The 25,636-nt window shown below is 37.9% G+C and overlaps 1 protein-coding gene across 2 annotated transcripts in view; it reads left to right on the top strand.

Moving 5' to 3' along the window:
- The window catches only part of Cdc37l1 (cell division cycle 37 like 1), a 29,367-nt gene extending 6,426 nt beyond the window's left edge, over positions 1-22,941 (top strand). Inside the window, exons 3-8 of one of the 2 annotated variants that reach the window (XR_003483522.2) lie at positions 4,735-4,825; positions 11,927-12,042; positions 12,638-12,760; positions 17,174-17,338; positions 18,335-18,457; positions 21,370-22,941. Coding sequence is in view for 1 of the 2 variants with exons in the window: in XM_027406455.2 (XP_027262256.1) it covers positions 4,735-4,825; positions 11,927-12,042; positions 12,638-12,760; positions 17,174-17,338; positions 21,370-21,468 (594 nt within the window). In the remaining variant the exon portion in view is untranslated. The remainder of the gene's footprint in view (positions 1-4,734; positions 4,826-11,926; positions 12,043-12,637; positions 12,761-17,173; positions 17,339-18,334; positions 18,458-21,369) is intronic. The other variant, XM_027406455.2, reaches the window with a different exon arrangement.
- Positions 22,942-25,636: the final 2,695 nt, after the last annotated feature.

Raw genomic sequence — 25,636 nt, 5'->3', positions numbered from 1 at the left:
GTGCACGAACATGCACACACACACATGCTCATGCAAAATAAACAAGTAAATGTAATAAGGCATTTTAATCTTAAAACAGGTAGTAAACCTCTGCTGAGGTATAGCTAACACATTTTTATCTCATCTTGTAGACTATCTCTTTGTTTTTCTACATGGAAACTTTGTATAAAATGTCTGGTTAATTGCTGGTGTTATTTCTTGAGTGACAGTCCTATTCAGACTATTGACTATGCTGTTATCTTGAAATGTTTTCTGTACCTTTTCCTTTAGTAATGCCAAACTTTCTGGTCTCACATTAAGGTCTTCCATCCATTTGGATGAGAGATCTAGATTCTTCCATGTGTGTATACCCTGTTTTGCCACCACAACTTGAAGAGGCTGTCGGTTTATTTTTGACATCTTTGTCAGCTGTGGCGGTGTGATAGTATGCTGTTTTTTGTTTTTACCGTGGCTCCAGTACAGTTGAAATCAAGTATAATGGTACCTCTAGCATTATTCTTTTAGCTCAGTGTTGTTTGGGCTGTCCTGTGGTCTTTTGTGCTTCCCTTTGAATTTTTTGGATTTTTTTTCTGTTTTTCTGTGAAAAAACACACTGAGATTTTGATGGAGATTGCATTGAATCAGTAATTGCTTTTGGTATGATAGCCATTTTCACAATATTAAATCTTCTAATTCATCAACCTAGAAGAGCTTTCCATTGTCTTTGAATTCTTTCCTCAGTGTTTTAGGGTTTTTACCATAGACGATTTCTTTTTACTTCCTTGGTAACATTAGGTTTATTCCAACATCTTTTGTTTTTGTCTGTATTTAAAGCAATTGTGAATGGGACTTTTTTATTTTCTGATTTCTCAGCATATTAGTCTATAAGCTACTGATTTTTATGTTAGTTTTTTATCCTACCATTTTGCTGAAAGTGTATCAAATTAAAGATATTTCTGGTATAGTCCTTAGGGTCCCTAACAAATAGAGCTATATATTTGCAAGTAAGATCACATTTACTTCTTCCTTTCCTATTCTTTAGTCTTACTTTTGTAAGACATCAAGTAGCATATTGACTAAGAATGAAGGAATTAGGCACCCTTGTCTTGTTTTAGGTACCAGTCTTGACTTCTTTTACAAGTATTAATATTGAAACAGCCCTTTAAAATTAATAATCTAGATAGTTCAGTCTCTTAAATAGTATAATACTTTTGCCAAATTAATAGGGTTTTGTTGTTGTTGTTGTAGACAGAATCAGTTTTGTTTTGTCTTACTTTGTTTTTTAGAAAGGGTCCAATTGTGTAGCCCTGATCAGTCTGGAACTTGGTCTATACCCTAGGCAGGCCTCAAAATCAGAGATCTGCTTGCCTCTGCTTCCCTTGGAGGGGGGGTGTGATATATGGCACCACACCCAGTGTTAAGACTGGATCAGGGTATTGAATCACATGCCTTCAAACCCCAGCCACAGTTAGTCAGATCTCAGTAAATTGATGCCAGTCTGGTTCACACAGCTTCCGGAACAGTTTTGTCTACATAGAGAGACCCTGCCCCCAAAATAAAGCAAAATAAAAAACAACACAACAAAACAAACAATCCCTCTTCCTTAGCTTGTGGTGGTGGGGCCACTAACTGGCAACGTTAGTAGGTTTTTGCTTCAGTGTGTGTGTGTGTGTGTGTGTGTGTGTGTGTGTGTGTGTGTGTGTGTAGGGAGAATGGGGAGAGAGAGCAGTTGTATACACAAGAGCAAGCTTACCAGGACATATGTATGAAGGTCAGAGGATAAGTTACTGGAGTTGGTCCTCTCTTTCCATAATGTGAATTCAGTCCCTTGACCTGCCTATCCACCTTTCCATCTCTAAGTTAGTTTTTTTCAGGACATTATTCTGTTTCTCACTAGTGTATGGAAGCTGTAGCTTTTCCTTTTGAATCTGAAGAAGAAACGGGTTTAAATTGTAGATGAGAGACTTGTTGTTAGAGGAATGTGGAAGAGCCAGTTTAAGCAGGTTGTGAAAACATTTTGGTGCTGTCCAACCAGCATTTTTATCTTCTTCAAATGGGGGGGAAAAACCATAGTTCATCCTACTTAATAAAGGTCACCACTGTGTCATAAAATTCTTTTGGGGGAATATGTATTCATGCTAGGACATATACAGTGTTATTTCTTGATCTAAATTGTATTTGAAGGGTTGAAAGCTCTTACAGCTTACAGATTGCCTACATTTTTTTGTTTGTTTGTTTGAGGGGTTTTGTTTTTGTGTTGCTGGAAGTTGAACCCAAGGCACTGTACTGCTAAGCCAATACCCCTAACCTCTGTAGGCAATTTTCACTTACCAGTCTAAAATACTGTTTATATACATGTGAAGCTGAGCAAACATGTAGAAAGTGTTCAGTGTTTTTAAGGATAGAGAATTTAAGGATAAGAGCAGCTAAATCCAAGTTAAGAATACTTTGTTCACAGCCCACATTTAGTGCTTCTAATGTGGTCACTGTTTCAGAGATTTTTAATTGAGCCACCTTATTTTATTAATGAAGAAGCTAAAAATTAAGTACCCGATCAGGTACTGGATTAAGTCAAGAAGAAATGCTAAACTGTGGGATTGAAAGATGAGGTAAAAATTATTAGGATGTCTTTAGGAATGAGGGGCTAGAGAGATGGCTCAGAAGTTAAGAGCACTGTCTGCTCTTCCAGAAACCATATGGTAGCTCATAACTGTCGTTAACTCTAGTTCAAGTGGATCCAATGCCCTCTTCTAGACCCTGTGGACACAAGCATACACAGGTGTGCATATGTGTAAGGCCAAAAATTCATACATGTAAATTTTTAAATGGAAAAATAAAAAAGATGTCTTTAAGAATGAAAATACTCAGGGAGGGAGAGGGAACTGGGGTTGACATGTGAAACAATCTTGTTTCTAATTCAAATAAAAAAAATCTGAAAAAAAAATGAAAATATTCCTACTTGGCTTGATGATACAGGCTTGTAATCCAAGGTGGCTGAGGCAGACAGTCTACAAGTTCAAGGTAGCCTAAGCAATTTAGTGAGACCTTATCTCAATAAAAAAGTAAAAAGAGGACTGAGGCTGTAGCTTAGGGTAGAGCACCTGCCTAGCATGCTCAAGACCCCAGGCTCAATTCCTAGAAATACATACACCCCTCAAAATAAAAAGGAAATAAAATGATTTCCTTATAATGATGTTCATTGTTACTGCTAACAAAGGACATCGCTAATCGTTGGCCTAGCTGAACTAGTAAAATCTCATTTTTCTCAAACTACTCTGGGTTACATATTTGTTTTCTGTTTGGAAACTAGAGTTTATAAAGATGGGTTTCAAAGTGCATGAAAAGGGGGAGGAAGGTGAAACAAGATAACAGATGTTTTTAAGACAATAAATTTTGAGTAAATATTGAAGATAGTAGCCAACATTACTTTGGAGAAATGTAAGTCTGTGAATATACAGATCGGTATAAATGTTTTGATTCTCTCTATCAGATTGACTAAGGAAAACAGATCACAGAACCTAAAGGCTTTATTTTTATGACAAAGGTAGATTTGGTATATTCCATTAGTGTTTTCTGAGTCTGAAACAGTACTGTACCTCTGAAGAGAATTTAATTTAGAGCAATGAGGCCTGAAGATGTTGTCACTTCCTGTCAAAGTTTAACTTTTTGCAATTTATGTGTGTGTATGTGTGCGTGTATATGTGTTTGTTTGATTGTAAGTCACAAGTGCACAGGTTCTGGTGGAGCCAGAACAGGATGTTGGATTCCCTGGAGCTGGAGTTAAAGGCAATGCTAATCAATACCACATGAGATATTGAGCAATTGAAAAGTGGTTAATCCAAGTTAAGATGTGCTGTAAGTGTAAAATATACACTGAATTCCATTACTCAGTACCAAAACACCAGGAGTGAAGTATTGGTTAATAATTTTTTGGTGTTTTTTTTTCTACATTGAAATGATAATATGTTGAATATATTAGGTTATGAACATCATTTATTTCTTTTTTGATGGGGCTAGTATAGAAAATTCTAAGGTGTATTTGTAACTAGGACAATATTGGTCTAGATAACAAAAAAAGTACAAGGTGCTTTTATTTTGAAATATAAGCTGGCAGGGAGCTAGTTTGTGCTTTTTAATTTGGTAGTGATAATATCGGTATAAAGTATATCATAGAATACTGTGGGAAACTGTTGTGCTAGTTTTGCTGATTAGATGAGAAACTTGTTGGTCTGTTTCATGATTTACTTAATAAATGTAAGTACTTCCTCAGTAGAAGTTTGTGTAGTTTTAAGAATTAAACTATTTAGCTTCCCAAGAGACAGTTTTTAGGAATGCAATATCAAGGTTTATTTTTTGTTTTATCTCTTCTCAAATATTTATAGTAAATATCTTTGACTCTGTGTGCTTTGGATGCTGAGTTTGCTTCTAGCAAGAAGCTCAAAGATTAGGCTAGAGTTGCAAGTATGTATTGGAAATGAATAACACATGTAAAAGAATTTTTCCATTCCTGTTTTTGATAGGATAACCTGGGTAACAAAAAGATTCATTCAACTGTTTTTCCTGTGTGATGGCTAGATAAATTTATAATTTAAAACAAAACCAATGGAACTACCAAGTGAGAATGTTTAATATTTTTAATGACAAGTTTAACAGATTAGTACTGTGCCATGTTTTTATTACATCACGTCTATAGGAAAGATTGCTAAGCATTCAGCATCTGGAGAGATTCTGATTTTAGTTACTAAATTTTTCCAGAGTTTTATTAATCAAGATAAAAGAAAAACAGAAGATGAAGATAAATCACAATCATTTATGCAGAAATATGAGCAAAAAATCCGACATTTTGGTGAGTCTACTCCTTAAGTTTCCTTCTTTATTGTGTTTGATACCATCAGTATGTGTATAAAACGGAACCTCTAAAATGAGATCCAAGAAGCATGTGGCCAGCTCCACTCCTGCTGTGTGGGGTCATCAGATCTGCTGCAGACCTTGCTTGTGTCTTAAACCAGGTTATAATGCTGCTCTCTCTTATGGCATCACCACTTCGCATTTCTTGACTGATCCTATGCTTTGTTTTGTTTTGTTTTTCTCTTTTCTCTATTTTCTCTTAACATTAAAAGATTAGTGGCCATTTAAACATTTTATATATATTTTCTTCATGGGCAGAGGGGGAGGGGTCAGGTGCATGCCACGGCACATGTGTAGAGGTCAGAGTACAACTTAATGGAGTCAGTTCTCTCCTTTCCACTATGTGAGTTCTAGGGGTTGAACTTGAGTCATCAGGTTTGGTGGCAAGTAACCTTACCACTGTGTCATCCAGCGCCAACACTTTTTTGTTTTCTTTTTTCAGGTTTGGATAGGATGTTGTGTAATTCATAGTTCCTTGACATGTTGCTCAGATAATAGAACAGAAATACACACACACACACACACACACACACACACACACACACACACACACACAGATCTAAGGTACAGGTTTTGCCATTTATTTTTAAATATATGTGTGTATGTGTTTGTGTCTATGTAAGTATATGCCACATGTGTAGGGTGCCCATGGAGAACACAAGAAGGCATCAGATCCCCTGGAGCTTGAGTAATGGGTGGTTGTGAGCCACCCAGCATGGGTGCTAGGATCTAAACTCAGATTCTGGAAAAGCGGGAAGCATTCCTAATGGCTGAACCATTTCTCTAGTCCCAGAACTGGCTTTTTCTATTGGGGGAAGAAGGGTAGGGGGTGAAGCTGAAGTAAATGAAGGGTTCCTGGGGAAGGTAATGTTTGAGTTTGTTTAGGAGGGGCAGATAAGGATTTTTGGTGGAGATTAGGCAACAGCATTAGAATTGCAGAGTCAGATCTGGGTGGTGTTCGCACCACCAGGAGGCAGAGACAGGAGGATCTCTGTGAGTTCAAGGCCACCCTGGTCTACAGAGCTAGTTCCAGGACAGGCTCCAAAGCTTCAGAGAAACCCTGTCTCAAAAAACAAAACAAAAAACAAAAAAAAAAATGCAGAGTCAGAATAATATATTATTGGTGTGTTCTGAGACATACAAGCAGTGTGATACTGTTACTTTGAAATCAATGCTGCTTGGGGAGCTGGAGAGGTGGCTCAGCCATTAAGAGCCCTGGCTGTTCTTCCAGAGGTCCTGAGTTCAATTCCTACCACATGGTGGCTCACAACCATCAGTAATGAGATCATCCAGCCACCCTCTTCTGGCCTGCAGTTTACATGCGGGCAGAACACTGTATACGTATAAATACATAAATCTTTTAAAAAAGAGAGAAAATGCTGCTCGGAAGTGTGTGGAGTTGAGTTTCAGACTATTTTTTTTATTCAAGTATTGTGTGAATTAAAAGACATGGTTATTGTTTGTGTTTTGTTCATCATTGGCATGTTGAAACCTTTTTCCATTTGTGCCCCTGCAGAGAGAGTATTATTTATGCTTCAAAAGGAAAACCGGTACATTAATTCAAGAATAGTTAGTACCTGAAGAAAGCTGGGCATGATAACACATTCTTGTAATCACAGCACTGAAGAGGCTGAAGCTAGGGGATCTCAAGTTCAGGGCTAGCCTGGACTGTGAGATTGTCACAAATAGCCAGAAAGCAAGGAAAGGCTAGTATTTGAAAGCTAAACATACAAATTCACGTTTCTATATGTATCAGTGTGTCAATTCATATAATTGAAACAAAAGGGATAAGTAATCCTCTCTTGGATAGATATTAAAATTTTTAAACCAGCAGGGTCTTGAATCACAGGGATAGAAGACAGTCATTTGCAAATGAGTCCTGTGTTGTTGGTTGTCCTCTCTACAGTCCTTGCTACCAAGGCCCATGTGTTCTGCAGGGAAATGATGTGCTATCTACTGGTGCTTCTTTCTGGGCTCACCTGGCATTTGATAGAGTGGTGTCACTGGTGTTTTTGCCCAGCTGGCATTCTGTAGACTGTTTGCTTTGAAGCCGTGTCACCTAGTAAGTGAGAAATAGTACCTTCTTTCATTGTAGATTTGAGTGCTTTGGTTAAATGCAGTTCTGTGTGGGAAAACATCCCAGCTGCACAAGATGTTGTAATCCACCTGACACTGAGACTCAGTCTTCAGTAGACCCTTTCCTCACTATGTAAATCTGGCTGTTTCTGAGTAGTCCATGGTAAGACCAGTGAATTTCATGAGTTCTTGTTCATCGTTTATTTTGATATGAAATGAGCCACAAATAACGTGGTACAGTAACCAGTTCATCTCGTAAACCCCAAAATGTAATTCTGATAGAAAGGTAAAGAGAATGTTCATGTGAGGGATTATTGATTCCCTCCAAGAAGAAATTGGACCAATAATACTCAAGCTGCTGCTTTATGCCTAGATGATTAATTCTAAAGAGTATGGTTCCATATTGGGGTTTTAGCATGAGTTTTTTTGCTCCTGAAAAATTTGGTATCCATTGATTCTACTGGACTAGGTTACTAAAATGTCCTTAGTGAGAAGAATCCATGCTCTTGAATCTGCATAAAGTCAAGCCTGTGCCCACCTAAGCCTATTGTGTGTTTAGTCAGATGGCCAGGAAAAAAGACTGGCTTGGCATCCAGAGATGATTATTGTGCAGTTGTTCTACCATTGCATGTTGTGAGTTTCCAGCATTTCATCTTGTAATACTAACCAGACCCTTGCTGTCTTCAAATCCAACCAGACTTATAGCCAGTCCCAGACTCACATTGTACCTGTTTCTTAGTGGAAATGCACATTGGCTTTTCACTTTGGAGGAGATACCCTACTTGCTGCAGCACATTGGATCCACAAAAATGTTCCTAAGGTAGTAGGCTCCCAAATTTTTCATGTGTTTAACTTCCACTCTCTGACATATGTGTATCTTATATATAATAGGCATCGGTGGTTTCTGCTAGTTCTGCTTGCCAAGTTCCAGCAACGTAACGTGGACTAAACTTACAGTTCCAGGAGTTGATGAGATAGCAGAATTCACATTTACAAAGTCGTAGCACAGCTGATAGAGGCCTGAGGCAAGAGTTTTGGGGGTTTGATGGTATTTATCCACCTTTGGAGAAAGCACATACTTCTGCAGGTGTATGCTTATTAGTAACGAAAAAAAGCATCGCCAGACTGGTAGGTACAGTGATGAACTCCTTAAAAACATCTGGAATGGCAACTGTAAGTAAAGCTTCTAAGTGGAGACTTTCCAAAGTTGGATTCCATTGTAGATTGTTGAAAAAGAGGGCCTGTGAATGTGCGTTTGTTGTCTGTGTAGGACAGCAGGGACTTCACACCAATATTTGTCTTACCTGCACTTAGGTACTTAATAGTTCTTCCTAATTCTCCCTTATACTGTTTGATGACTCTTTTCCTGTTGCTTTTACCCTTATACTTGAATGAAATTTACCCATTACCAGTAAATAGTACCATTATTATATATAGTGTTACAGATTATTGAAATCTGATTTTCCTTTCTATTTTTGTTTATTGGTTGATTCATGCCTTAGAAATACAAAATGCTGATTTAGACAGAGAGCTCATTTACTCTTATAATTCACAACAGTTTCCAGTTATTTGCACCTTTAACATCACTGTCTTTGTGGTCCTCAGAGCTGCTTTTCGAATTGTGCGGTGGTTTTTCGGAGCACATCATTTGCCTTCCAGCCATAGTTAGCTTTGATTCAGCATTTTCTGAATCTAGGTAGTATGTGGTCATTGGAAATTTTATCAAAAGCTATAAACATCTGTATAAAAGCTTTCATTTATAATATCTTCATTGTATTCACTTGTGTTTTACTTTTAAAAATATTAATAACCTGTTTTTGAAAAAAAATAAAGTACTTGAGTAAAATATAAAGTAAAATGAACTGAAATCATATGTATTGTAGGATTTAAATTGTCTCTGTAATAGAATTGTGTATTTTTTTTACTTTGGGGACTTTCCAAATTCTTCACAACAAATATATTTAATTTTTATTACCTGAAAAAATATTTTAAGGTCTTATTCTAAAATTTTGGCATGGCTTTATATTTTAAAAGATGTATCTAGTATATAATAGTATAACCACCGAACTTCATGGTCAGTTTGATGCCAGAGAAATGGAAAGTCAAGAGGAGTTTCTTGAATACCTGACGGGGGTAACCTGAAACCTCAGAAGCATTGTGGGGTGGCAGGGAAAAGGATGGATTTGGTTTTTAGCTAACATGACTGAGCATAGGTATGGAGGTGGAAAACAAACAAACAAACAAAAAACGGTTGTGTGGTGATAGATGACGGGAAATGCAGGGAGGGCTCAGAAACTTAAAGTAATCACTGTTTTCTCAAGGGTCTTGCAGCCTAGCTTGGGGAGTTTTGGCAGGTAGTTACGATAGATGGTATGAAATGCTAAATGTATTCTGTAAATATAATGCAGGCTTTGTTGTGTACTGGAAGCAGTTTTAACAATCATATAGACTATTGAGAACCGATGACAGATGTTTGTCAGGAAGACACATGGTTTGAAAGTTAACTTATTTTAATTTGTCAAAGTAAGCTATTCTAAGAATTCTTACTTGGGTGGCTTATCCTTAATCAAAGATGGTCTAAGTAAGTATTTGGTATATGAGTGAATTAGTAACTATTGTATTAATACTTGCTATCAAGTATTTCCTATGTGAGGCCCTGTTCTAAGTGCTTTATATGAACTAATACCTTTAATTCATAAAACCCTTCATGTCAGGTACTGTTTTAGCCCCCTCTACGTGGGAAGATGCAGGCTTATATGAAGGAACTTGCCCAAGGTGAAGCAGTTCACAGCAAGGCTCTTTAGCTCTAGAGTCTGTCTCCTTGGCTGTCACCCTAGCTCATGTACTGTTTACAACTCTCAAAATGACAGGGATTTCAAATATGCTCCTTTCCTGTAACTTTAGGCTTTCTTTAAAGACTTTCTTATAAAATTCCACACCTTTTCTCCTATATGGACTACTTGTAACTTCTCAATTTCCTACTAATTCAAGATCTAATTTACTTAGATACAGGAAATCTTTGTCCAGTCTCAAGTGTCTTAGGTATTAAAAAGATAAAAACCAGCTTGTAACAGATTGGTAACAAGTGTTACCAATCCTTTTCATATTGTCTTTAGTTCAGAATCCAAATGGACAGGGTTTTGTTTATAAAGTCATAATGCTGCCATGTTGAGGTAATTGTAGATGATTGACTGTAGACAAAATCTCTTTAGAAGTACAAGCAGGTTAGCAAAGGGACTGGGAATGTAGCTTATTTGGGAGGGTGCATAACTAGTATGATGGAGCCCTAGGCTTTATCTTTCAAAGTACAGAAATCTGGCATGGTGGCGCAAGATCCTGTATTCCTAGCACTGGAGAAAGAAGATCGTGGCAGGTTCAAAGTCACCCTGGGTTCCATGAGTTCCTCTCAAAAGAGAGTATGGGGGAAAGGAAAGGGGCAGAAACTGAGCCATAGTTGTCATCTGTCCTTAGGTATAAGAAATTAGGATGGGGGAAGTGGGAGGAGGGGTGGGAGGGGGAATGAACTATGGTTGGTATGTAAAATGAATTTTAAAAATTCAAATTAGGAAAAAAAAAACAGAAATAAGGATTGTCCTTTCATCAGCTCAGGTTTTCAGAATCATTCTGTGTCTCAGAATCTTAAATGACCCAGCTGTCAGAAAAGTGTGGTGTACCCTTGTAATCCTGACACTGGAAGGAAGGGTCGGGAGAAGTTTAAAGAATGAGGGGTTCTTGAGTTAAGTAGAATACCCTGGCCCCCCTTTTTTTCTTAATTTAAAAAATGCTGAAATTGCCCCCAGCATTTTTCTAAAGATAGTATATTTCCAGTTGGTTCCCCACACATACTTGTTTTTTATTTCTATCTTATGTTCTCATGTGAAATTAAGTATGTAGGAATTTATTTATGACTCTCAAGACATAAATGACACTTAAGTGATGACTTAATATCTACACTGTTTTTGCTGCTGTGAATAATCTAAAAGTTTCTGACATAGTGATCATTCAAGTGTAACCCTGAACAGCACATTCCCAGGTTCTGGGTTGTTTGGCTACAGTAACTTTGTTAAGTTAGATAAAGATGCAGATGCATGCTAACTGCTACTTGGATTCATTTAATATCTTGAAACAAAACAGCAGCCTTTCATACATGTTCAACTAATTTTTTTAAAAAGTTTATTGTATAACTAAAAAGACAGCATTAGTAATTGCCTAATGTGACTAAATAATTGCAGTGTATTAGTTATTGTAACGCTGACTTACTTCTTTCCCAGGAGGTAAAGTTTCCTGAATTTTATCCTATATTTTACTGTATTTTAAACTCTTTAAAAAATAAATTAGAGGTAATAAGAATTTTTAGTAAGCCCTTAAATTTGCCAAGTATAGTTTTGAAGTCTTGCTTTTTAAAAATGTTTTACTAGAGATTAAGCCTTAGGCCTCATGCATAATAATAGGCAAACACTTTTATCATTGAACCATGCCCTAGTCTTGCACAGTTGCTCAGGCTGTCCTTAAACAGGTTCTGTGGCCATTTGCAGTCTTTTGCCGAAGCCACTCAGTAACAGATTCTTAACTGTCTTTCTAATAAAAAGCATTTTGTTCTCTTAGTAAATGATAGGAGTACCTCAAAAACATTTGCTCTCGCTTTAACCTTAAGGGAAGACCAAGTTGTGCACAGTATGTGGGACTTCAGGCATTCCTATAAGCAGAGGACTTCTGCTGGTCTTCCTATAAGCAGGGAACTTCAACTGGTCACTCTTCTTAGACTATGTGAAATAAAGCTTGCTGTCATTCCAGCCTGCTGGATGTTGCTTTCAGAGTTATTACCGCTCATGGCGTGCCCTATCACATTACCATAGTGCTCTGGTACTGGGAACTGACTTTAAAAGAAACATTTAAAATCCATTTCTTGCTTCACAGAAAGAAAGGAAATATTTGACGTCTGTGATTCAATTCTCTTTTACAGGTATGTTGAGTCGGTGGGATGATAGTCAGAGGTTTCTGTCTGACCACCCATACCTTGTATGCGAAGAAACTGCTAAATATCTTATTTTATGGTGTTTTCACCTAGAAGCTGAGCAGGTATCGTATGAATCTTTGGTGTCTGGAAACGTTAATAGAATTCTTAGTTTTTACTTTAAAAAAAAAAAATGTTACTTACTTTAAATGAAGCAGGGGGTTGGGCGGTGGAAGCTCACGCCTTTAATCCCAGCCCTCCAGAGGCAGAGGCAGAGGCAGAGGCAGAGGCAGAGGCAGGCAGAGCTCTGAATTCAAGGACCGCCTGGTCTAAAAAGCTAGTTCTAAGACAGCCAGCGCTACAGAGAGGTGGGAGGGGGAAGCAGGAAGGTTAAGAAGGAATTAGGAAGTTTTATTGTTTATTTTCAAGTTTGCTGCAAGGATTTTGTTGTTTCCCAGTGTATTCGCTTTGCTGCCTTCTGATCACTCTCATGCACTGTAATTACTCTTTTCCTTTTCTGCTAATTAGTCATGTTTAAAATTTTTCATAAAGTAATCATGATGTGAACCAAGCCAAGCAGTCTTTATGTCTATATAATATTTTATTTAACAATAAGGAGAATAAAATCAAAAGTACTCTGAAAATTCAAAATTTGCCTCAGTGCCAATTCAGTCTCTTTCCAGAAGTATTTTGTGTAACTCTGGTATGTGTCTCTTTCAGAAAGGTGCTCTAATGGAACAAATAGCACATCAAGCTGTGGTAATGCAGTTTATTATGGAAATGGCCAAAAACTCTAATGTGGATCCAAGAGGCTGTTTTCGTTTGTTTTTCCAGAAAGCCAAAGTAAGTAGTAACTTGGTGTTGTTGAGTAAGGGTGGACTGTAGCTGAGCTCTCTTTGTTCTGTATGTATCAGAAAGAGCTGTCTAGGCAGTAGGATGCTGGATGCTGTAGGTTTCCTAGGGAAAAGAAAGGTATATAGTATTATAAGTATATATAAGCTAGTATAGTGGTTACATAGTATGTTAACTTTTATAATACAGTGTAGTATCCCAGTTTTTGTGCTGATTGAGAATTAAAATGAGAAAGAGGCTGCACTAGGCCACATATTTAAAAACCCCATTTTTGAAACCCATGCAAATTAATGTGACTATTATGAGCTACTTCATCATTTACCCATTTACTATAGAGAGAGTATTTACTAACGGATAGCAAAGCCATTTCAAATGCCATGTAGAACTCAGCATTTAAGAAACCAAATTTGTAATGAAAAAATTACAAGCTATACTCGGGAGGCAAGGCAAGAGGATTATGAGTTGCAGATCAGCACAGCCTGCAATAGTGAGATCCTGTTGAGAGACAATAGAGGAGGAGGAGAGGGGGGGAAGAAGGAAGCAAGCCAGCAACCTGACTTGCAGAAGGCACAGTGGACATGGAATGTTACACAGCTATTGCATACTTTTGGAACATTGTTAATAATTAAGAAAATGTTTATATTGCAAGTTTAAAGCAAGAGATACATGGTTTATAGAAACCTAAGGTTGGCCCTACTACGGAAAATAGATATGTGTAGAAAGATTACTGTTTGATGTTTACTGGATCAGTAATAATTAAAAGTTTTCTAAGAAGCAAAGTAGTAAGAATTGAATTCACTGCTGGTAGAAGTAGGAGTTAGAACACCCCCTTTAAAAGGGAAGGATTTCTGGGGGAACTGAGCAAGTGCATGTCTGAACAGCAAAACCCTTTTGAGGAATGCTCCATAGAGAGCAGGTTCTTAGAGTGTGCTCAGGGCCTGGTAGTTGGGAGACCTCAGTAACCATGGTTTTCATAAGACTAGTGTGATATTAGCCTGCTTTCACTCTCATCCACTCCTGAGTGTGCAGTTGATGCTGAAGCAGATGGTAGAACTTGTCATCTTCTGTTAAAGCCAGCATGAGAGATTTGAGAGAATGAAAATCAAATTTCACAATTGTCACCTTTGGGGAAGGGCGCTTTAAGGAATCATTTTTGTCTTTTAAATATTACATATTGTGTGTATGCAGGTTTACTTACACACTTTGTGGCGGCTGGAAGTTGACAACCGGTATTTTCCTCTATCATGCTCCATCCAATTTTCCAAGGCAGGGTCTCTCAGTGAACTTGAAGCTTGCCATTTTGGCTAAGCCAGCAAACCCCCAGGATCAGCTTGTCTTTGTCAGATCCCCTTCCCCCACTTCAGTGCTGGGGTTCCAAATGTGTGCCATCATGCCAAGAATTTATATGGGAGCTGAGGATCCAACTTGGGTCCTAATGCTTTAGAGAAGGTGTCACCGCTGCCCAGACTTGTCACATTCCTGGGCTTCACTGGTCACCTTTTCTGAGTCTCAAGTAGACATACATCATTATCACCATATGTTTAGTTCTGTGAAAACACAATTGTGTAAAATAAAAGTACACTGCTAGTGGCAGCATGTAATAAGTTTATTCCTGGGTCTTTTTAAGTTTTTGAACACAGTAAATATTGACTGCATTAAGTGAGTTTTTCATGTAGAAGGGCCGTGAGGCTTGAGAATCTCTGTCCCAAAGCAGCTCTTACATCTCTGCACATGGTGCTGTGCTGCTCATAGATTTGTTTATAATACCAAAAGACTGGCCGCCTTTGCTAGTAACCCTAAGAATAAATTGGGTGTATTCATTGATAGATTTTTATCATCAGTATAGATGGAAAAAAGCAAACAATAGGAATGAATGAAACAAGCTAGTTGTGTAGCCACTATCAATTTTAAAGATGTATTTTATAAAGTTGGTAGTTTTAAGTATTTTATGTTTTATAAAGCGTTTTTAGAGGCATAATAACTAAACAGTATATTTTTGAGAGCTACATGTATGAGCAGGAAAAGTAAAGCAAAATGAATGACTTGAGACCCAGGGAGAAGAGAAGAACCTTTGGGAACTGCTTTCTGAGGTACTGGTGATGATCTGGTTCCTAATTTCTGTGGGTATGGAGTGGAATTTTTGCCCAGTAAAACTGCATGTGTATATTTTGTGGGCATGTGCGAGCGCTCGTGCGCGCGCGCGCGCGCGCGCGCGCGCGCGCGCGCACACACACACACACACACACATACACACACGTATATATGGCTTTTTGCACTTTTTATCATATGTAATTAGAAGTTAAAAGGAAATGTACCAGAAGTTTAACTTTGATTATGAGTAGTAGAGTTTTTAGTTTCATTTTCTTTATGACCTACTTTAGTGAACAATTCTTGTTAGAAACAGACAACAAAATAATTCTGTTTTTATATGTAAAAAAAGAAATGTAGCAAGGTGACAGTAGTCCTACTGTCTGAAGTGCAGTCTGTTCATGCCGTTTCCTACAATCTTGTCCTATAGTTTACAGTAGACTTTGAATGAACAAATGACTGGGTGGGAATTTTGGCTAGGCTTATGGTAACTAAATTTTTACTTGACTCATAAAATCAATAAAAACTATACCTTTTGGTGATACCTTAATTTTTTTAAACTGATACTTAATTTGGTAATGGGACATTGCCACACTACATATAAATTTTTTCTTTGATAAAACAGAACTGAAAATCCTTAAAATCTTCAGCCTTAACAGTTTTAATATTAAAAATTAGGTAGTAATATCCATGGGGTACTTCTGTCATGATAGGCTGGCTCTGTTTTAATCATTTTGCATAGGTTAACTTATTAAATCCTTCTGGATTTTTGAAGATTTTTACTCTTGTTTCGTAAGGGAGGAAACTGGTATAAAGAAAATAAAGTGTCTTGTAGCTTACTTCATTAAACAGAGTCAGGTCTCTTCAGAGATTTAAGCCTCTCTGCCTTAGGACTACAGGAAAGTCAGCAATCACGATATTTGCTTATGATAGCGATTGCCTTTGGATGTAAGCACTGGACAGGAGCATAGGTCCACACAAGCACTAGCTAGTTATGACTACAGTAAGAGTTAAGTCTAACTAAGGAAATTATTCAAAAAAAGACAGATATCCTCCCAGAACTAATGTACAATCTCAACCAAATTCTACAACCTAAACTCTATTGTCAAGATCTTTCTACCCCCTGAACTTAAAGCAAGCCTACTGTTAGCACAGGGCATGTACCCTGCCAGATACACATAGAAGAAATGTTTGAAAAGAGGCTTCTGTCAGTAGAGAGGGGCTTTCGTGGAGAACTCCTACATCATTGGATGCTAGAAAGTGAGTCTCTGCCCTGCCTAAGTTACCATGCTTGTTTGTTTCCCAATCAGCCAGACAATTGCTGAGCTAGAACACTTAAGACATCCTTATAATAATTAAGTTGAATGTTGAGCTTGTCTTTTGTAACTGTCAGAAATAAAGTCTTAAAAGGTCAGAGATATACTGGATAGTAATAGTGCCCCCTCCCCAATTAAGTGAGAATAAAGTGAGTGTGAGGGTTAATAAAGTTTGTTTGTGATTCTTGGAATTGAGTCTAGGGCCTTGTGCATACTGAGCAAGTACCCTAGTGTTCTTAATCGGACTAAATAATAAAAACCCAGAGTCAGATACAGAAGAAAATGCTGAGAGATCAGAGAGAAACAGCAAGCCACCACCACACCATACCTCTCAGCTAATAAGACAGCAAGTTCTGTTTCTCCCTGCTTATATCCTGTTTCTGCCCCACCTATCTCACTTCCTGTCTGTACCTCCAGAACCCTATGGTTAGCTAGTGGCAAGCTCCATTTTCTGACCCTCAGACAGGCTTTGTTTGTACAAGCAAGATATCACCACACCCCAACCTGTCTCAAAGTTAAAAAATAATAATAATAATAACTTGGAGTTTTTTTGTTTTTGTTTTTTGAGATTAGGCTTCAGATAGTGCTCTGACTGTCCTGGAACTCACAGAGATCTGCCTGAGGGTCTCACTAAGTTGCCCTGTTCTGATAAATTTACTCTTTTGCCTACCCAGCCTTGAACTTGCTATCTTCCTGCCTAAGCCTCCTGAGTAGCTGGTCTTAAAAAGCTGTACCCAGGCCACTCCCACTCTGTGTGTATAAATAGGAGTGTTGTTTCTTGCGAGTTAATTTTGTTGAGCCCGAAAAAATCAGAGCAGACCAACTATTTGTAAATGTTCCTGTGAAAGAAACTGTTCACAAATGTGCCAGGGGACTGTGCTGGTTTCTGCATTTGACTGTTCTTCACTGCCTCTACTCAGGTCTGCTATGCGCTTTTGAAATCGACTCTGTATTTAGTAGTCCAGAAACATTGTTTTGTTTGTTTGTTTTTGTGTTCTAGGCAGAGGAAGAAGGTTATTTTGAAGCATTCAAAAATGAACTTGAAGCTTTCAAGTCAAGAGTAAGACTTTACGCTCAATCACAAAGCTTTCAACCTGTGACGGTTCAGAATCATGTTCCCCATTCTGGAGTTGGATGCATAGGCTCCTTAGAACCCTTATCACAGGTAAGCTGGAAAAAGGGATGCTTATTTCATAAATTCATTCACATAATTTTGTTGTAGGACCACTCGTGAATATTGTATGTGTGACCACTTACATTTTTCTTGCCTCAAAAAATAACCCTTAGTGCAGATATGGTGGCACACACCTTTAATCCAAGCACTCAGGAAGCAAAGGCAGATGGATCTCTGTGAGTTTGAGGCCTGATCACCATAGTGAGCTCCAGGCCAGCCATGGGTATGTTGAGACACCCTGCCTCCAAAATAAATTAGTAAATTAATAAATAATAATAATCCTTATTATTTCTTATTTCTTTTCTTTTTTTCTTTTTTTTTTCTCGATTCAAAAGCAAAGTGTCTTTTATTGCAGTTGTTTAACAAGCTAACCCCATTAGCTTGGGCCCTTCATTCATTCGCCACAGCGAATGGCTGCAGAAGAGACCCCCTTAATCTTATTTCATTCCATGCTTTGGCATTGAGTTTCTTCTATCTTTTAGAGACACCACATTCTGTCTCATTTTAATGTGGAAAAGATGAGCTGTACCTAAACATTTTAAATATCAGGCATCACTACCTAATGGTTATCTCAGTCATAAACTCAGGGTGGCTTCCCACAAACATCTCCTTCTGAGTGAAATACACTGTTGGCAGTTTTCTAAAGGATGAAATTAGCTTGAGAGCGACGTGAGTGGTAGCTAAAGTGATCTGCTGCGTGGCTTTATGTAATTAATACCTTGTTAAGTAGCACTTGTTAAGTAGCACTTTTTGTATGTTATCTATCCAGTACTGTTAGCAACTGTTTGAACCTCCTTAGAGTCTGCTGTTAGATCAAGGTAAAAATTATGCTTTAACAGGAAAGAGTGTCAGTGAAGAGAGGGGAGCAAACCGCTAGTGTAGCTGACTGCTTACTTCTTAGAGCTTTAAGATATTGTCAGACAGTCCCTGCCCGTTGTGACTTTAGAAGTAGCAGCTTAATAGAGCCCAGTTATCTCTCATTTCCAGGCTCCAAGATTTTAAGACCAGCTTTAGCCAGTTTATTCTGTTGTCTACATTGGGAGATGGAAAGTGTCATTCAGAAGACAATATGAGGAGAGTCCTGTATTTATCTTTAAGCCTCATAAAATGGTAAAAATTGAGATTTTCAATTTCTTGACCTTATGTCACTATAATTTTACCATTTTAGTAACGTGTTTTTAAAATAGCTGTTAAATTTTACATTAGCACTTTTAACCTCATGTAATATCCAAAATAGTAAGGAAAGCAACTGGTCATATTTAACTCAAAAACATTTTCAAGGATATATACATTCACATTCTGACTTTAAATAATTACTAGTGTTCTCCTTTAATTAGGCATGTTAGGAATAGTGCCCTAAAGAATGCCTACAGATCACTTTTTAAATTTTTTTTCTTATTTTTTATATATTTGAATATATATTGAATTGAATTACATGACAAGATTGAATTATATGACAATCCCAGTTCCCTTCTCCCTCCCTTCCTCCCCTACCACCCCTCCCAACTAAAATCCTAATATCATATGTCCTTTCAGATCACTTCTTTATTTTCAATTTTTTAAATATTTGTTTTATTTTATTTGTTTTATTATTTTATTTGTATGAAAATATTTTGCCTGCATGTATCCAATGTGTGCCGGGTGCCTACACAGGGAGGCCAGAAAAGAGGGCTTTTGGATCCCCTGGAACTGTTGGTTATACATGGTTATGAACCACCATGTGGGTACCAGGAAGTGAGCCCTGGTCCTCTGCAAGGGAGCAAGTACTCTAACTGCTGAGCCGTCTCCCTAGACCCCAGATCACTTCTTTAATATTACTTAAATACAGTGTTGAGAAGTAGCACACGAGAAAGCAGTTTTTTCCAAGGAAGCTTTATGATGTCAAAGGCAGTAGATAAACCTGAAATTGGTCGCCTAATGCATACAGAGGAAAAAGATACTTAAACGATATCTGTTTCTTTACACGTAACAAAATATAAGCGGCCTGTATTATCCTGAAGATGCTTTCGGTTTGAGAGCAGTAAGCCTTTCCATACATAAAGTTAGCAGCTGACACTGGTTGCTAGGCCTCCATTGTCACTTGTAGCAGAGAAGGCTGGAGTCATAATTTTGTTATTTGAATTATTACTACTATCAGGAGTCTTCATACTTAATTACTCTGGGTTAGTAGACTCCTTACAGGGTGAGAATTTAGGCATCCTGCCCTAGACAACAGCCTCAGGGAGAGCAGTGCTGCTCAAGATTCCTGTTAGTGCCTAAGATTATTGACTAGCTGGAAGAAACGGTAGGAGGAGGCCACCCAAGGGAAGTCTGAAAACAGTCTTACTATAATAATGGCATATCACTTCATGGGTTGTATAATATGTTGACACGTATCATTTAAACTTCTTTAAAATGCTGTGGTTTATTTAAATTCATTTTTGCACATAAGTAAGTTGAAAATTACAGAGGTTAAATTACTTTGCCTAAGCCAACACAGTAAATGACACTCTAATTTTGAATGTCCTTCCCTAGCCTTCGAAGTCCTACACTACAAGTAGTCATGCCCTTGGGGAGAACTGTGTACTGAGATAAGTGAAATGCTGAGAATGCTGACAGACAGACAGACAGATGGGGAAACCAGTGGAGTTTCAGTATTGCTTAGGTTAGGGATATTGATTGCTTTTAATTCTGAGTATCACGTTAGAGTTACTGTAAGTTTGGTCTTGAAGGGCTCTGGGATCTGAAGTGGATGGTAATATAAGAAGAGTGTTGACTTTTACAAAGTGTCTAATTCGGTAACATTTGATTTGAGTTTTTTATAGTGAAAAACAGTCCTCTGAAACACACCATATATTTCCATTGTTAGCCATGATAGGACTCAGCAGTGGCTTCTTGGATAAAAGTAGTGGCTGCTTCATGTTTATTCTCTGGACTGACTTTTAGTGGTATTAAGTTGTGACAGGTTTTTTTTTCTTGAATATTAATAATACTAAATAGAAACATTAAAACAAAATAAAAAAAGACTCTCTTGGAAATAATCAAATTCCTACCTAGCTTTTGGCTTTTACTAAAGAAACCTATTTCATTTGGATAACGTTACTCATTAATGTTTATTAAAAACAAATGAAGTTAGGTAATAAAAGTTATAAAAAGTCCAAATCACTGGAAAATACTCAGAATAACTGAGTAGGAAAAAAAAAATCACTTCAAAAGAAGGAAATGGCCAAGTAAAATCTTGAGTTTTAAGAGCTTACACTGTTACCCATGGAACATTTAAAAATCAGTCTTGTGTTAGTTGAACAATATTTTGAAATCTTATGTTTTTTTTTTTAAATGTAGGCAAAAGTACCTCTTCAGTAAAGATTTTTTTCTTCAAGTTTATTTTACTCAGTACATGAATTTTGCCTTTATCAAAATGTTTTACATTTATAGTACGTCACTGTCTTAATTAGTAATTTTAAGGATACATTGTTGACTAAAAACTGTATCTTAACAGATGTTAAGATTGTATTATTTTATGTGGGTGGGTGTTTTGCCTACAGACGTGTCTGTGTACCATGTGCATGTAGTACTCACAGAGGCCAGGCGTGGCTGGCAGATTCCCTGGAACTAGAGTTCAGGTGGTTGTGAGCTGCCATGTGAGTGCTGGGAACCAAACCCTGGTACTTTGGAAGAGCAACAAGTGCTCTCTGTTGAGTCATCTCTCTAGCCCCCTAAAAGCCATATTTATTAAAATATACTACTTATGGGGAAATTTAACCTTGTATAGTTAAAGAATTAAAATTAGTTTTGTTGAAAGTGTTAAAAAGGTGTGGTACCTATTATATTTCTGTTCACATATATCCACATCTCTTTGGATTAAGTAACATCATCCTACCATTAGTTCTTTGAGTTTCAGCCCAAGTAGACTCCAAAAATGCATTTTCTTTCCTATTTGCTATGCTGCAGAAGAGTAGACTGCATGAAGCCAAATGGGCAGGTGACTGTGCTAGAGTGAGCTGCTTCTCAAGTGTTTCCCTCTTTCTTTCTGTCTCCCCCAGAATCCAGATTATCTTCAGTATTCTATCAATACACCTCTCTGCAGTTTAAACTCAGTGGTACATAAAGAAGATGACGACAAAATGATGGACACTGTGTAATTCAGTTAAGACTGCTGAGGCCAAGGACTATTTTGTTACAAGAAAGGAAGAGCTTGGCTATTTTCTTGACACTTTTATGGGTGCTGCACTTTATTTTTGTTTGGTTTTTGATGGGAGGGAAAAGAGTACTGAAATGTTTTGCAACTTTTTTTTATGTGCTGCTAGGGTTTTTTGTTGTTTTGTTTTGTTTCTGAAGGGAGGAGCGGTACCATACATTGCAGGAAGTCAAACTGGACTCTCCCCACCCCTCAGTTACTAAATTTGCCTTTAACTGTTGTTAATTTTGGAATCAAAGTATGAAAATCTGCACAATGCAATGTTTACAAGACTGAGGAGACATCTGCTACAGAGTCTTTTAAATGTGGATATGTACATGTCCGACTTGATGGAAACAATTAAAGATAAAAGTGTGCTTGTCCCACTGCTGTCAAAGTTCAGCTGTCAGATCTGGTGTTCGTCACATTAAAAGCAATAAATCAGTAGTGGTAACCTACTTTACTAATAAGTAAACTGGGTGGCACAAATTATTGTTTTAAGGTAATATTTACATTTGTATTTTCGGCACCACCAGTTAACTCCTTCACTATATAGTTGGTATTAAAAACATGACATTGACCCCTCAAGTAGTCTCAAAACTGTTCAGGAGTTGACTTTGTCCTGATGACTGTTAAAATGTTAAGGAGTGTAACATGTGTAGGAAGTGATACAATTTTCTGGTTTTCCAACAAGATGAACTGCAAGCTTACTCTGAACTCTTTACTTGACATAGTCTGGGACCTCTCAGGGAGTAAGTTTTAAAAGAATAGAGCAGCCTGTAAGAACAAACAGTAAGAGGAACATGATGGTTATTGTGTTTCCTTCTGGTAAAGCCGGGAGAAGTGATGTAGAGCTAAGCTGCCTTGACTGCCAGCCATGTCTAAGAATTTGGTAATCATCACCTCAGTGGTAATGACAGTTTCGCTCCATCTGTTACTGGCTTCTAGCTCGGGAGATGCTGCTGAGCTTTACTTCCTGTTAAGTCACTGAGATCCACCAGGATATTTGATGATTCTTTGTATTTAGAGTTAGATGACAGTGCCAATTATGATGTCTTTATTATTTGAGGGTTAATCTTCCGACTTACAGGAACGGTAGCTGTGGTTATTTTTGAGTGTAATCTTTGGCTCAGTACCCACTTCAATTCGTAGCAGTTATAAAGTCAGTACCTGCGGTTGGGCACGCAGGTCACAGTTTGAGTAAGAAATCACACGGAGCGGCCTGCATGGGCTAGAGCTGTGACATGGGCTTCATCTGTTTTCTTCCAGCCAATGGGGCTGAGTTAGGTGATGGGGCACCCAATACTTGTGGAAATGGACTGGAATCATTGAATCATATTCCTGTAATGTCACAATCTCCCTGGCTCCCAGAATAAAAGTCTTTTTGTGTTTTTGATATAAATATATATACTCTATAATAAAATGTTTGACTAATTTATATAGTAGTGCTCACTGGCTTGTAATGGTTTTAATCAGTGACTAGTCATGGGAGATTGTTTTGTTTTTGTTGTATTTGTTCCTCTCTTTGTTCTTGTTTGGAGCATACTCTCAGTTTTCCTCTTCATACCAAATGGACAGACTAGAACAGAATGAACCCCTGATCTCACAGAAGTGGTATTGGACAGACTAGAGCAGGATGAATCCCTGATCTCACAGAAGTGGTACTGGACTGACAGTTTCCCACTCTGACTTCACTCTGCCCTCACCTTGTCTGCTCAGCCAAATGGTTGCGACTTTCTGCCTTCTATAATTTAAACTTTAAAAAAATTTTTTATTAATTTTTTACATTCCAATCCCAGTTCCCCCCTCCCCCCCCCCACTTCTCCCATCTGCTCCTCAAAGAAGTAAGACCTAGGAAGTCTACTAAGTCCTTCCTATCATTAGTTGAGGCAGGACCAAAGCACCTCTCCACTCCCACACCCCTGTGTCTAGGCTGAGCAAGCTATCTCTCCATATAGAATGGACTCCACTAAGTCAGTTTGTGCATTAGAGTTAGATCTTGGACCCACTGCCAGTGGCCTCATACATAGTCCCAGTCACACCACTGACACCTATATTTAGGGAGTCCAGTTCGGTCTTACGCAGGTTTCCCCATTTGTCAGACCTGAGTCAGTGATCTCTCACTAGCTCGGGTCAGCTGATTCTGTGGGTTTCCCCATCATGGTCTTGACCCCTTTGTTCATATTATCACTCCTCCCTCACTTCCATTGTACTCCAGGAGCTTGGCCCAACAGTTAGTTGTGGATTTCTAAATCTGTTTCTAGAAGAGGGTTCTAGCTTCTCTGGGGTTGTGGATTGTAGGCAGGATTATAATTTAAACTCTTAATGGCCAAAAACTGGTGACAAAAAAAAAAAAGGTATTAGCAAAATAAGTATATAATTAAAGTTTATTTTGGTTTTATTTTCTGAGACAAAAACTGATTAAGAAAAAAAAATGCTGTTGACATTTGACTGTAATTTTTTTTCTCCTGAAGGAAGTGTTCTTTGTTTTAGTGTGTTAAAAGTGTAATTGATTTGTTTGGGGAACCACTAGTGGATATTAAATTAATCAGTGGCAGGACATTAGTATTAAGACAGTATATTGGGCTAGGTGTGGTAGCCCATGCCTGTAATCCCAGCACCTGGGAGGCATTGGGTGGTGGATCTCTGAGTCCTGGACAGCCAGGGCTAGGTAGAGAGGCCCTGTCTCAAAAAACAAAACAATATATCAGAGTCCCTTTATTTATTTTGAAAATGTCCTTAGTATTGAGAGCTGGCTATCTCCTGCCAAAATAAATTTCTTCTTTTTTCTTTAGTAGTACATAGCAAATAGATAACTCATATTTCAGGTCATAAAAATTTTCCCTAATCTGTGAGAGATTCAAATTGATCAGTGAAAAATATTTGACATCAAAATATTCAATGAAGACTGTTGTTTTACTTGGTAAATTTCATGTGTTGTTTAATAAAATATTTTCTTTTTTAAATGAGACAGCTGGAGACTTAAGATACAGTTCAGTTGGTAGAGTTCTTCCCTAGGATGCTCGAAGCCCTTAATTGTATCCACAGCACCACATAAACTGGGCATGGTGGCACATACTGTGGCCCTAGTGCTGGGAAGTGAAGACAGGGTGGTTCATGCTTTTCCTCAGCTGCATTGCAGATTCAAGGCCAGCCTTGTGGCTACCTGAGAGACTGTCTTAGAAGGAGAGGGAAGACCAAATAGCTGTAACTCCATTTACCCTGTTAAATGTCATTTCATTATGGTAATGGGGAAAATACTGGTCAGACGAGCATTCATACCATGTTTAAAGTGAATAAGGGCTGTTGAGATGGCACCTTCAGTAAAGGTGTTTGCTGTCAAGCCAGACAACCTGATTCCAGTGTCTGGTACCTAAGTGGTGGGAAGAGAACCAACTCCTTAAGCTTCATCAGACCTTCATACATGAACAAGAGAACACACATAACACACACAAATGTTTTAATTTTTAAATTGTTTTAATTTTTAAGTGAATTAAGATGCTTCCCCCAAGAGCACACGCATCTCCATTACTCAGTGGCTCTCACTGCAGTGTAGGATGTAGGCAAGGTGATTGCTAAGTTAATCCTAGGGGATTTTCAGAGAAAAATGAAAGTCAATTTACTACTCTGAGTTAGTCACATTGCAGCTCTTAAATTGATATGGGACATAGGTGGTACTTGTCCTGGTTGGGGTTGGGTTTCCCATTTACATTTTCTAGCATGTCATTCATATTTTAGCAAGAAGACCCTTAAATCCTGCATCTTTTAGTTCCTATCTGTATGGATATGTTTGTCCTGTTTCATAGGTTGTCCAAGAAGCTGGTAGTGGCTTGCTCACAGTGTCAGTTAATGGGGAAATTACAAAGACCAGTAAATGTTGATTGTGCATTGTTTACCATCAATAACAGGTGAAAATATTTTCATAGGCCTTACAGAACTAGACCTTTTCTAAAGGTAGGAAACTATTTTAAGATCCTTATATCTTTCATTTGGTGTCTCATGCTACTCTTCAGACACTTGTAATCCTTTGGGGGAAAACAGATGACACTACTTGTGTTCTCTATGGAAAAACAGGTTTTTTAGAGGTCTTTAAAAGGTGAGGGATACTCTCTCAGCCTAGGCCCTGCACCAAA

Source organism: Cricetulus griseus, chromosome 3, assembly GCF_003668045.3.
Source record: "Cricetulus griseus strain 17A/GY chromosome 3, alternate assembly CriGri-PICRH-1.0, whole genome shotgun sequence".
Classification (NCBI taxonomy): domain Eukaryota; kingdom Metazoa; phylum Chordata; class Mammalia; order Rodentia; family Cricetidae; genus Cricetulus; species Cricetulus griseus.
This window is presented reverse-complemented; position numbering and strand designations above follow the sequence as displayed.